The sequence below is a fragment of the Stegastes partitus genome, unplaced genomic scaffold, assembly GCF_000690725.1.
Source record: "Stegastes partitus isolate 25-593 unplaced genomic scaffold, Stegastes_partitus-1.0.2 Scaffold747, whole genome shotgun sequence".
In the NCBI taxonomy this organism is placed as follows: domain Eukaryota; kingdom Metazoa; phylum Chordata; class Actinopteri; family Pomacentridae; genus Stegastes; species Stegastes partitus.
This window is the reverse complement of record NW_007578478.1, coordinates 75027-89342: the sequence shown is the minus strand read 5'-3', so window position 1 is coordinate 89342 and position 14316 is coordinate 75027. Positions and strand designations below refer to the sequence as shown.

The 14316-nt window shown below is 39.8% G+C and overlaps 1 protein-coding gene across 1 annotated transcript in view; it reads left to right on the top strand.

Annotated features, from left to right (window-relative positions):
- The window catches only part of plch1 (phospholipase C, eta 1), a 41643-nt gene that overhangs the window by 10909 nt on the left and 16418 nt on the right, over positions 1–14316 (top strand). The window contains exons 4-9 of the mRNA XM_008291510.1: positions 177–347; positions 940–1033; positions 3369–3572; positions 4243–4363; positions 7908–8079; positions 11201–11308. Coding sequence (XP_008289732.1) covers positions 177–347; positions 940–1033; positions 3369–3572; positions 4243–4363; positions 7908–8079; positions 11201–11308 — 870 coding nt within the window. The remainder of the gene's footprint in view (positions 1–176; positions 348–939; positions 1034–3368; positions 3573–4242; positions 4364–7907; positions 8080–11200; positions 11309–14316) is intronic.

Genomic DNA, 14316 nt, shown 5'->3' with positions numbered 1-14316 from the left:
TTCCCTGGGGGAGATTAGATTTCTAAACGACTCTGATACATTTATAAATGGAAACCAACTGTCGGTGTGGTTTCTCACCTGAAAACTGAGTTTTTACAGTGTTGGTCAAAAATTCATAATCAAAAAGCTTCAGCTGCATCATCTGTGACCTTTCCTTCCTTCCTTCACCCTCACAGGAGGCAGACACAGACGACCATCAGGGCACCCTGACGTATGAAGAGTTCTCCGTCTTCTACAAGATGATGTCTCTGAGGCGCGACCTGTTTCTGCTGATGATGGCGTACAGCGACAGGAAGGACCACCTGACGGCGGATGAGCTGGCCAACTTCCTGCGCAACGAGCAGAAGGTGAGCGGCGACATTAAGGGTCCCAGACTAGAGCCAATCAAATTGTCAGCCGGGGATGCTAAACGCGACACCGCGTTATGATGGGGTGTCCAGACCACTTTCTCTCCAATCAGCCTCTTTAATTTGACATCCAGACACAGAAAAGAGATTGATCGTTCACCCTCTTCTTACTCCAACATGTAACTTCCTTCTGTCTCAGCTGTCTGCCCAAAGGAATCTGCTCCACTAAGCCAGTCTATCACACCTAAAATTGGTTTGTGTCATGGGAGCCCTTGCCTTGTTTTATGGTATCCAGTTTTCATTTCCTTTTTTTTCTTTTTGTCTCTGACTCACTTTTTTCCACTCTTACACTACAGTGGTGTAATTTTTCATCATGCTGTATCACTGTCTCCAGTCTGTGATGTTCTGGATTAACACTCTTGACTGATTGAGCTGCTCGTTAGAGGCGGCTGACGGTTTACTAGCTGCGAAATTTATTACAAAAAAATCAGTCTTTTAATGATTAAAATGACCGTGATTAAAATCAGTGTTATTTACTGTATTTCAAGAGGTCAGAATTTGCATGTTTTTTTGTGCATCTTTGTCCTCACAGATGGCCAGTGTGACTTCAGAGTACGTTGCAGAAATCATTGACAAGTTCGAGGTGTCTGAAGAGAATAAACAGAGAGGCGTTATGGGCATTGAAGGTAACCACTTTCTCCTTTTTCTTTTTAAAAACTTGCACTTACTCATTTGTTCTTATGTTTGTAATGGCACACTATCACTGGTGTGTCATTTTTATTTGCATCCTCTTAAATTCAAAAGCTATTCAGCGATTATTGTCGTTTATATGACTGACACCCTGGCCAGTGCAAAAAATAAAATCAAAGTGCTCACACTTTGGTAGAGGCTGAATAGTTAATTGTGTGATGTTTTATCAAATGAATACATGAAGTTTTAATTATTGCATCATGCACTTATAATACCCTCCTTGCATTGCCTTACAAAACACCACATCAAGTCAGACCTTCATTAGTTTTATAAATCACTATCCATTTACTATCAACACTAAAGAATTGGGACCTTTTAAATGTAAAACAATCCTGTTTCTGATGTTTACCTTGACTTCCACTCCTCACAATGAAACTCTCAAAGCTAAATGGTTGAAAAGGTAAAAAGAGGGACTGTGAGTGTTTTTGCGTTTTTGCCACATGCAACTGAAGGGTGACCTTAAAGGAGAAGAGAAGGAGCGAGGATGTAGGAGGTTAGCTGGAGTGTGAAAATTGGGAAATCAGAATGAGGGCGGTGGGAAAGAGAAAATGAGAGTGTGACAGAAACGAGTGGAGTGAATATGAGAAGCGCAGATGAGTGGGGGGGAGGAGGAGGGGTAAGACTAATCTGGTCGTCTGAGGCATGAAGCCTGACATTGTGTGTATCTGGCTGACCAGACCAGTATGCCTCATGTCGCCCCTGCAGGCCTGCGATGTGTGTGTTTACACATCCGCTGTGCACAGATGTGACAGCACACATAATGTAAAAAGGGATTTACATTAACATCTTTTAACAGCGTGAGGAGGAGGACCTGCCGTGTTTGGTCTCTTTATGTATGGCTGTATATCGTAGCCAGTATAGCTCATGTTAGTATTCGTGACTCACAGTGTTAAAATCTGAACTGAGCCATAACGCACCATGCCGAGGCTGCATATTCGGTCTGATCTCTTGACTTCCCAAAGCAAAACTCTTTCCTATATTTGCATCACATCTTCTTCCCGATCTGTCTTTCCATTTTTCTCTCCTCCACAGCTCCACATTAACTATCTGTTTCTTTTCCCTGGTCTGCTTTCCTGCTTATTTCCAATGTCTCCTGCTCTTGGTATTCCTGTCTCATTTTTTTATCCCTCCTCGCTGGATGAAAGGAAGCTTTCTTCCTCCTCAGTCCCCTTCATGCTGCACCACCCAAAGTCCGGCTGTGTGGTTTTTCAAACCTCACAACTCTGGTTTTGAAACCACAGTGCTGCGCTTTTTTTTTTTTTTTTTTTGTGCATGTGTTGATGTTTTGTATTTTCCTGGAGATCAGCCTGATGATGAAGAGATATTGTAGATGACACTGTTAGAAGCTGTGCATGATATAATCCGGTGGCTGGTACTTGGAAATGGAAAAGCCGCAGTGATATGATGTTCCCTTCTATTTTAGGGAATTTAAAAATAGGGTTGCTGTAAATCTAATGCAGGGACGCAGGATGAGTTCATTAGAAGCAACATTTAAAAGTCGCTGCTAACATGCAGATATTTAGGAAACGTTTTTTAAAATGATAAGCACTTAGGATATGCATATATAAGCATTTTGCTTCCGCCTGTGCCTTTTCAGTTACTATCTTGTTTGTACTGTATGAATTGTTTATAATATGTTGTATTGTAAGATGACTGAATAAATTCACAGTTCAACTCAATTTAATATTCAGCATTTCAGTTTATGTTAGCATCCTAATATTTGCTAATTAGCCCTAAACACAAAGTACAGTTGAGGCAAAGTGGAAGGTCATTAGGAAAAAGGTTATTTTAGCCAGTCTATGTGGCAGATCTTTTGATTTTCACAGGATTGGTAAAAAACCCTGACTTGGTGTTTCGGTGCTGGATAGAAAGTCAGGAGGTCACTTGGTCATCAGAATTCCTCCTCTGGGAAAAATTGACATCTGTATGCAACCTGTGCATTACATGTTGTGACATTTGACCCGAAACCAAACACATCAACATTGTGATGATACTGTACGAAACATCAGAGGATACACAAACTTTTTAGCTGTCATCACAGGTGAATATTGAATGTCTGGCAATCCATCTGACACTCCTGATAAGCCATGGCTGAAAAAAAACCTTTTGGTAAAAACAGTTTTTTATAAACGAACAAGCAAACAATTCAAAAAAAGCTACAAAACGGTTGACACTGAGCTGAAATCTGCAACGACGCCTGTGTCTATAATCCAAGATGATTTGAATGCAAACGAGTTGATTCCTTTGTCTTAAATTTATATCTACCTTCAGGTTTCACAAGTTTAATGCGCAGCCCGACGTGCGACATCTTCAACCCTTTGCACCACGAGGTCAATCAGGACATGGAGCAGCCTTTGTGTAACTACTTCATCGCCTCGTCTCACAACACCTACCTGACCGGAGACCAGCTCCTCTCCCACTCCAAGACCGACATGTACGCCTGGGTGCTGCAGTCCGGCTGCCGCTGTGTGGAAGGTGAATTTAAATATGTCGTCTTTTTCATGGAAGACTTTTATTGAGCATGTAGAAAGTATTAGGAGAAGCACAGGTGGTTTTGTTTGTGTCGTCTCCCATTTTTGCGCTGTCAGGACTCGCTGGGACACGTTGGTAGAAGCATGCCATCATTCATGCTATTAGTAACACCTGCTTTCTTACCAGGACTAATCAATATGTCTGGACAATTGTAATTGAATGAGAAAGCTTTTTGACTGCTCTCCCTCAGTCAAATGGTTTCACTCTGTTTTGAGCCACAAATGAAATGAAACAATCACTTTTATGGATTTTGTTTTTGGGCATGTTAAGGATGTTTTCTGCAAATCTAACCTAAAATCTTCAAACCATCGTGTTGTGCTTTAGTTTGGTAATGAAATTTAAATCAAACCCACAGATGCAGAAGCACAGAAAAAATAATCACTACAATCTTGCACATGCAGTTGCTTGGACATGACTTTTCTTTACACTATTTTGAGTCCCAGAATGAATTAACAGAAGTCAGAATGAGGACAAAAGCTCAAATACAAAGTTAACAGTAAGAAAAGACAGAAGAGCAACAACTAACTACCTGAATGCTGTGATGTTTTTAGAGGAGAGAAACACAGATGTTTCTCACATCCATGATTCATTTCGTGTTTTTTCTTTCCTGCAGTGGACTGTTGGGACGGTCCAGATGGAGAGCCGATGGTCCAACATGGCTACACTCTGACCTCCAAGATACCGTTCAGATCCGTCATAGAGACCATCAATAAATATGCCTTCGTAAATAACCAGTGAGTCAAAGCTCCCCGTTGCGTCTATGTGTGACTGCATGTGAGTGTTTCATGGAGTCACTTCCACCATCCCATAGGTAATGCAGGGAGAGGAAAACAACCACCAATTACATAGAAAAGACATTTTACTTATTGTTACTGTCAGTTTACTCACTGATCTAACTCTGAATGAAACATAATTCGGCTTCTGTAAAGCAAAATAAAAACCTCTCGCTTCAGGACAAACAACACACGCAGTAAGACCCCATTATTGATTGTATATTGTCCTTTTCTGCTTAACGGTGTTGCATTATTGCTCACCATGGGATGAGATGTACTCGTAATAGCATCAGCCCACTCGTACAACCCTTTCCCCACTAATTGAAAAAAGCTGAAGAACCCCCGTTTGCTCTCGCAAAACACAATCTGAAACTACGATTTCTCACATTGTTGTAATGAAATATTGATGAGTCTGATGGGAGGTTTAACAACAAAGTTGCAAAAATTAGACAACCAGGTTTGTGTTTTTTAGAGAACACCGTGAGTCCTGGCAGTAATTAGCACCTATTACTGAGCCATCTGCTAGGCAGCGTTTCCTCTGGCTCCCCGAGGAGCCACTGTTGTCTCTGCTGGGTCCAACACAACCAAAACAAAGTGTTGAATGATGCAGTTTCCTGCTGCCACATTGGCTCACTTTGACATCTATTGCAGCTTCTTGCGATGGCAGCGGCTGTGTTATAAAACCATTTATTTTCCTCAAATACAGACGGTGTTGGAGTGGAATCAATTTATGCGATTAAACAAGAATTGGGACTAAATTTGGCAGCTTGTTTGTTGCTAAAATCAGATTGTGTCTGTTATTTAACTTTACTTTGTTCTGTTCGCTCTTGCATTTCGGGGACATTGTTGTCGGTAATCTGTGATTGTTACAGGTTTGAAAAAATAGTTTGAAACTTTATGAAACACACTTTTTGACGTTCTTGCTGAGAGTTAGATGAAAAGATTCATATCACTATCACATGTGTATAAAAAATCTGATGCTACACCAACTGCTTGCTGTCTTAGCTTAGAACAAACCCTGAAGAGCCACACACTGTCAACATCTTGCTGTAATTTTTCCTGTAATGTATTAATTAGAGAGATTTGCAGACCCAGGAGACTTTTTTTCCCCCTGGGTTATTTCATCTCGAATCATCAGAAGCCTTCTGCTCGACAATCTCCAATTTGCAAATTTATTTATTTTTTTCATGAACTATGGATATACAAAATAATAATAGATTAGATTTATATAGCGCTTTTCTTCCTCAGGGAGTAACTCAAAGCGCATGCACAATCAATTATTCATTCACACACATTCATTCCGGTGGTGGTAGCTACGATTGTAGCTACAGCTGCCCTGGGGCAGACTGACAGAGGCGTGGCTCCCATTCTGCCCCTCCGACCACCACCACCTCAAACAATCCATACACATTCACAACAGGTAAGGTAGATGAAGTGTTTTGTCCAAGAACACGACGACCATGACACAGGTTAGAGGGCAGAATCGAACTGCCGACCTTCCGATCATTGACCGACCCACTCTACCACTTCAACCACAGCCGCCCAAATGATATGTGTGAAGTTTTACCTTGATACCAAGGTAATAAAAATAAAATAATAAAACTGTCTGCAGACCAACTTTCAGCACGTTTCGTGCATTACAATCAGAGGCAATGTTTGAACTATTAAAGATAAAGGCCTGAAATTTTCACAATCATTCCTCATCATGTCAGTGATTTAGAATCTGCAATACTGGACAAGTAGATAAAATAATCAGTGACTACAGGTGAGTTAAAATATGAAAGAAAAATGTCATTAAAAATCATATCTGTGAGCACACATTACCAAAAAATAAAAAAAGATAATGCAGAAGTCAGCTCATGACATTTCCTGAAGCACATGCAACTGCATGTCACAGTATCATCAAGTATCATGAAATACTTGATTAAAAAAAACATGAAAAAGAACATTTTTATTGCACTTGTTTAACTGATTGAACACATTGTACCACAAAAAAAAAAAAAAACACTGGTATCCTAACAGCCTAATCCAAACAGAACAGACTTCAAAATGGTTCTAGAAATATAGCTAAAAAACAATACATTTTTTAATATAGGATTATTTTTCAGTTTTAAAAGTGAGCATAACTGTTTCCAGGCTGTAGCTTCCAGTATATGTCACAGATAAGAGAAAGGAAATAAGAGTAGGCCCCAAATGTTAACGTATTTCTTTCAGCCAAAGAATAATTGCAACAAAATTGAATGTATAGTCAGAAGAATATATTTTTTATTTATTTTTGTGTGATTGTCTCGAGTTTATAGAAGGTGAAATCAGTGCATTAAAAACTTCATCCTGCAAGTACACGTAGAAATCCTGTTCTGCAGACACAGAGCCGTCCTGTGTTAACTAGTCAAGTGAAACAAACAAACAAGAAAAGAAAACCAAAAAACTGTTCAGTTGCAGCGGCCATTATTTTAAGCAAAAAAAATTCAAACATTTCCCTTTTCATTCGCTTCAGTGTGTGCTTTGGCTCTCTCTCTTAAAATCAATATTTTTGATTCTAAGCTGTTGCTCAGCCAACAAAAGTAATTTAATGCTGCCTCTGCAGCCTTTGGGAAATAGTGAAAGGGATGTTTTCCCTCAACATTTTATTGACTAAACAATTTCCTTTTATTACATTTTAAATTAAACTAAAAACCACATTCACTGTTTCCTTCTGAAATAAAAACACTCGCACGTGCTTCATTATACTTGTGTATTCTCATTAACTGGCACCTTATTAATTAGTAATCAGCGATAGCGCCGACAGCGAGAGCAGATTAATAAACTGAACTTTGTGTGTTCTCGCCTGCTCTCTTGTCGCTCCTGTTGCTGCTCTCACCTTTTTACATTCAGCTAATATTTTATCATCAGTGCCACCTGTTAATATGATTAATAGTCCCTGGGCGATGTTGAAATGGAGTCTCGGCTCTCCCACGTCGCACACAAACACACATACACACACAAACACACACACACATACATGCACACACATTACACAGCTCATTGAGCCGCCTCACTGTTTCACCTGAGAGGAGCCGCTGGACGTTTATGAAATAAAATGACTCTCGCTCTCGCTCTCTCTCTGCTGTCTCTTTTTGTCTTTTGGCAGAAGACTGTATGTGTGTGTGTGTGTGTGTGTGTGTCAGATGTGTGTGTTTTGGAGGATCAGAGGTGGAAGTGAGAGCTGGGCGTTGTCCCCTGAGGCAGAGCTGTCAGTCTGACAAACCTGACATTTGAGCTGTGCTGCCGTGTGGCCACAAGTCATTTCACCTTTTCTAAATGAAAAACACAAAACCACACACACACAGTCGGAGAGGTTATCTTTACCATTTTCCTCCTCTGTGTCGACGTGAGAAGTGGACTTTGAAATGTGATTCCTGTCAGCAGATCAGTCTCACTTCAGTCCTCTGGCTGCATTCAAGGCACATTTTCAAGGTGTTTTTTTTTTTAAACATGCTCCTTCTTCTTCTTCTTTTTCTTTTAGGTATCCAGTGATTCTCTCCATAGAGAACCACTGTAACATCCAGCAGCAGAAGAAGATTGCGCAGTACCTCCGAGAAATCTTTGGAGACAAGCTGGACGTAACAGATGTTCTGAGCAGAGACTCCAAAACATTGCCCAGTCCCAAGAGCCTGCTGGGAAAGATCCTCATCAAAGTAAGAATAAATCATTACGGATGGATTGACGGAAGATGTGCTGACGGTCTGTGTTGTTAAATGAATAACTAAGTCGCTGAATTAAAGCATAACTGGTCGCTTCATGTACTTGTGAATGAAAACATCAGCATCACCCCCTCGTCCTCCTCATTTCCTTCCTCCCACCGCAGTAAAGAAAGAAGAGCGCTCATTATCTGCACACATTTTACTTCGTGTGTGTTGCAGCTGAGGACAAGGAGCGGAAAAAAGGCATCGAGATACCGCTAATTATTTCCCATAAACAGATGAAAAGACGGAAGAGGAGTAAGAGAGGACAAAACTAGGTCACTTGTATTAATCATAGACGAGAAAAGAGAGAAGGACGGCTTTGTGGCGTATGATTCTGAACCAAGTGACAGATTGTTGGTTTTGTAGCACACTTAGACGCACACACACAAACACAACCTGCACGGTGACTCATTGGGGGCTGTCAAGCTATTACGTTTTTTAAATTACTACTAATGGCAACAATTCTGCAATTAGCTGTGATGAATAGATGAATATTTAAAGACGTATTTAAATTTTGGGAAAAAGACACACTGCTGCTCGGCAGAGTTTTTCAGAATCATAATGAATCAGTTTCAGACAGTTTCCCAGAGATGGACTGAGACTCGCAGAAGACCAAAAGAAAAACGTAATGAAGCTCTCCATTTAGTGTAGGACTAGGCTTAATTTATATCTGTGAAACTGAGCCTAAAACATCTAAAATCCCTGGTTAAAACAACCAAATGTACCATTTCTTTTTCATAATTTAAATATGAAAATCCTATTAGTTTTTAAACTTTCTCAAGTGGCTCAATATGAAAGTTTCCCCCTATGTACAGATTTGTATTAATTTCAAATGAAGCCACCACAGTTGGCACACATATTTGGTTCCATAATCATCCCTAGAAAAAAAAACTCCAACAATGCTGGATTTGGGACTGCTGCACTCTTTTCACTAATGTTGGTGCTTTTTACTTTGGCATGCATGCAGAAGGACTGTCCAAGAAAAAAAAAAAAAAAGGCAGCATTGGTTGTTTGAGTAAATTCCACAAAGTTGTCGTACCACCAGTCAGTGTTTCTCTTAACTATACAATTCTTTAAAAAGTCCAAAACTCACTTTGTGGCTAAAGATTGAGTGCCCAAGTCAAACATCTATGCATATAACTTCTTGGAATCAAATATTTAACCCTCTGCTCTTGTTACATGTTTGCTCACTGTGGGCTCATTTTTCACTGCAAATGAAAGTCCTGCAGCTCTGGAAACAGCTCAACAATGACAAGTAAAGGAAAGAACCCCCAAAAAAACTTATCACTGCAGTATGACACAGTTATAATGCCAAAAAAAAAAAAAAGTTTGACTATGAAATTGTGCCCTAAGTGTTACTAAAACTACATACTATAGATATTACTGCTTTCATTTTTAATTTAATCATGCTTGTCTCATCCCAGTTGAGTTGAATAGTCCCTGAATTTTTGTCAAATCCCTGTCAGGTGAGTTACTAATAGCCCAATAAATGTGCTAAGAAGTGCAGATTTGTTTTAGTTTTTTTAGGGACTCTAGTTACTGCAAAGGATTAATTATTGGGACATTTTTTTAATTTAGACAAAGTAGAATGAAGTCATTTGGATGAAATAATTCTGATTTTAAGCTTAGATTTAGGGTATGTCTTTTGACATTTAGAACTCTGATGTTTTTACAGTTTCGGCCCTTTAAAATGATGTGATTTTATCACTGCTTTTCTTAAAAAGATAAAGCTGCTGGCGGGCTTCGGAGTTCAGATGATTAAAGATGAAAGCTGGTCGATTTTTCAGTAATTTAAAAAAAAATTGTTATTATGCATATAACAGTGGATTTAACATTCTAATTAACATATCCCAACACCCTAAACCTTCACCAAGTAGTTGTAGTTACCTAAATGTCGCCAAACCTTTTGAAAAGACAACAAACCTATTTTGTCATTTACCCATGAGGATGTCGAGTCCATTGGAAACAGGCTCAGAAAGTTTTCAGTTGACGTATGTGGCATACTTGTACACAGTATCTGAGTTGATCTGAAAGCTTTACCATGTCCGGCCTTATCTCTGGATCACCTACTGCTCCCAAAAGGCCGGAGAGGTGTTCAGCAAGATGATCTGTGAAACACGGCTGATATGATCGTCACCAAAGAAACATGCTTTTAAAGAAATGTCTGTTTTCGCTTTGACATCTTCTGAACAAAGATCCTTATCCAGCAGCAGTAGGGGTTACTCATACAAAGAAACAGAGACAGACAGAGCTTCCAGATGAGCAAAAAAGCTTTCAGCATTTAATGGCTTCTGTAAGAACCAGATAAAATTGACTTTATCTGTAATGTGAAGAAGGTCGGCATTGTTCCCTGGGAGAAGGAGCCCTGACTTTGTGCCTCCTTAGTCAGATGCTAGAAAAAGTGAAAGAGCATTATTGATTTTCTATAAAGGCGCTTTACTGCCCCGTCTCTTTCCTCCCCCTCTCTGACCTCGTTTTAGAGCCTTTTCACCTCCTTCTTTACCCCCGATGGAGCAGGAGACCAGAGAGTCAGAGAGAGACAATAAAGAGAAAACGGCATAAAGCCTTTTGACAGTCGCAGACGGAGGGAAGGGTGGGACAGACGACTTGTGGCAGCCGCTGAAGTGAGGGCGGTGATGTCAGACAGCGAGAGACTTGTTGTGCTGCAGAAGTCTGCCGCTGAGATCGGAAGCTCAGAAAATCTCGACTCCCACTCACACCTCCAGAACGGCTCACTAATGGGCTTCCACTTCGGGGAGCTTCTCTGCGGCTGATTGTACATTGTGCTGCGCGTGCACAAATGTGTGATTTAGCACTAACACCTTTGTGGTAAAGAAGCAACAAGAAAAAAGAGGTTACTTCATATCAGCCTGTGCTTTTTTTTTCTATATCTAGATGCATAGATTTGAGTTAAATGTGCTGCGTTATTTCTAGATTATCTCAGAGGTGCAACCTTTGTGGGCGTCCATGTGTATAAAAGGGATGAGCGAGGCATAGCGCCGCTTTTAAGACACATGCACGGGTCAAATACATGTTCATCGCCCATCTCTTTGTCTGTCTTCTCTCCATCCAGGGGAAGCGCCTTCCAGCCTATCTGTCTGCGGATGCTGAGGAAGGGGAGGTGTCTGATGATGACAGCGCTGATGAAATCGAGGACGACTTCAAGCTCAAGAGCAGCAATGTAAGACGGAAGCTGTGTTTTAATTGATTGGTTATTTACAACACACTTGCTAATAAAGTGTATGGCCACATGACTAACCATAATGTACAGGTCAACGAAACAGAGATGCCCTGTTATATCGGATGCACACTGAAAAAAGAAACTCAATGGATCAGCCCAAACAAACTGGGAATCTTCAATTGGATCTTGTCAAACAACTGTGTACAAACTGAGCATACATGTAAAACTTAAAACATGATGTAGAAATAAGCATATAAAAACTCCCAAGTTACTACCTCCACACTGACTCCCAGTGTTCCCCGACATTATTTAAGTCTTGTGCCTGCTGTGCCCACCTATATCTCATTTGTACTGACTGTGGATTCATTTTTCACTGCAACATAAACTCCTGCACCTCTATGGAAACAGCACAGCACTGATTAGAGGTAGAGAGACCTCAGAAGTTCATTTTATGCAAAACAAAAAAGGTTAGAGGTCCACAGGCCACAATAACAGAAGTTGAAACACATTAGAACATTTTAGCAGGTGTTACCAGCATGGAAAAAAAAAAACCCAATGGTGTCTTCACATATATTAGAATTTTTACGACTTACATTTTTAATTTGTTTCTCTACTTCTTTTCTATCTGCGCAGTAAACACAGCCTGCAGTTCAAATGAAAGTGTTGTCATATGACTGTAGGTCACAGCTGAGTCACTCATGGCTTCATGGTTGCGTCAAGTAGCTCAGATTTTCTGACAGAATCTGGTTAGAGTAAACTGTTTATATTTAAGACATGTAGAATAAAAGAATTTTAATGAAACATCACAGATTTAGTTAATATTTCAGACAGAACGGCGCCTCACTCATGATTATTTCAATTATGGTCAGAAAGGTGAAAACCCGACAATTCTTTCAGTTGTTACGCCCTCTGGCTTTGATAAATGGAGTCATTTTGATGATTTAAAAAAAAAAAAGAAGATAATAGGCCTTTTAAACACTGGTGGGTTGTCGAGTTCAGAGGGTTAATAGGTATGTTTTATTTAATTTTTTTCAAAATTCATATCATTAACTAGCACCATAGTCAGACACTTAAGAATAATGGCAGCCGCTGTTCAGGAAAACCTTTTCAGTTTTGCTAAGCAGCTGTAATACGCCTGCCATTCACCTTTTATCGAGGCCCTGTAGACCTGTTTTCTATGTGCATGACGCTTCAGCAGCCTGCACTTAAATAGTCTGAATGGATATAATTATTTAGCAAAAAAATCTGAACTGATAAATAAAAAGACATTGAAAATAAAAAGCGTTTTTCCACTAAAGAAAAAAAAAAATTACCGTTGAGAGAAATTGTTAAAGTGGCATTTACTCCTCCTCCATCTTAGAAGCACATGTTTTTCATTCCAAAAGTGTAAATGTTAGATTACGAGGTGTCTTTTAAATCACCTAAAATGCCATTTTCACAGTAAAAGTCAAAATTCCAGGACAAGAAATCCAGACTTCAGACTTTGTGTCTCTTTGTGCTTCTCTGCTCTCTGTGTACAACTTTGTCAGTTCAACAAATAAGACAGCACGAGCATCCTGCCAAAAAGTGGACTGAATCAAACATCCTCCCCCACAAACATTCACCATAAACAGAAGTTAGATAATGGGATCTTAATGGCATTGTTGTGCTCGACGTAATGACTTGAGTAATTGGGCAGTAATGTTTGTGCTTGTAAAGTTTTAATGATCATTGTTGCGGTGATGTTTTGAAGTAATCGATGCCTAATGACGCAGATATTAATTTTACGTGAATGCAAGCACAGAGAAGAGTTTAAACCCACGGGTTATTTTAACGGGCAACGTGTGCGGCAACATGTAAAACATCTCAGGGTCTGCGCAGATCACTCGGGATCTTCCCATTTTTACGGTCATCCCTCATCATCGTTGTTTATTTCGCTGTACAGTAATGCCAGTGTCCTCCGTACTATATTTAAATCAGGAAAACACTCAGGTTATTTTCCAGATGGTTTCGTTGTGTAACCGAATATGGCATCATTCTTCCTCGTTTAGCTGCAGGCTTGAAGCCACAGATGCCACTTCAGATGATCATTGCAATTTTAAAAGGGAGTGGTGGCAGGTTTCCACTGATGAGAGAGGCTTTGTGTTGAGCTCATTAAACCAGTGTGTTTTCACAGCGCTCACCGGTGTCATTGCGCTCATAGCGGGGTACAACTTTTGTGCAGGGGTGATGCATGGATTCTAGACACACAAAAAAAAAGACTTTGATAATTTACACTCAGTGTTTATTATGTCAGATTCAAGTAACTTTTTTTTGTATTACTCACGAGCTCATTGACATTCAGCACAAGGAGAAAATTGTAAATGCATTATTACAGCAGCTATACACAACTTGTGCCACCTGCATTGTGGTGGAAATTTCCTGTCACTGCTTAAAACCGCAAAAAGCACTTTGCTGGTCATTTGAAGATGTATTATTGTGTACAACAGGGAGAATAACAGAGTTTCCCCAGACTCTCAGAGGAAAAACACAAATGGAGCAGCTTTCTATAGCAAACAGAAAACTCTGTGTTTGCATTGTTCAGTTATACAAAATTGTTTCTAGTTGGTGTTTGTCCATATCATGTAGAAAAAGTAAGTTATACTTCGCAATGCAGCCTAGAGATGAAAATTCTAGATGGACTTCAAGCCTTTACTTTTGACCCCTTTTTTTGGTTTCTTATGTAACACACACTTAGATGCTCAGCTTGTTGCAAGACACTCCACTGAGATCATATCGTCCAACAGCAAACATTAATGCACAAACATAAAAAAATCAAATAAGTAAACAACGTGTAAATAAATGATAAATGCTTTCACAGCAGTTAGAGAAAGATAAAGCAGCAGCAGCAGTTTGGACCTGCAGATGTAGAGATGACTTCACCATTCTGAAGTTTGATTGGTTGCAAGAAGTGAGTGAATAACAGTTATCATTTTGTAGGTTTGGAATATACAGTTCTAAATATCAAACACAGACTTGCATGGACAGAT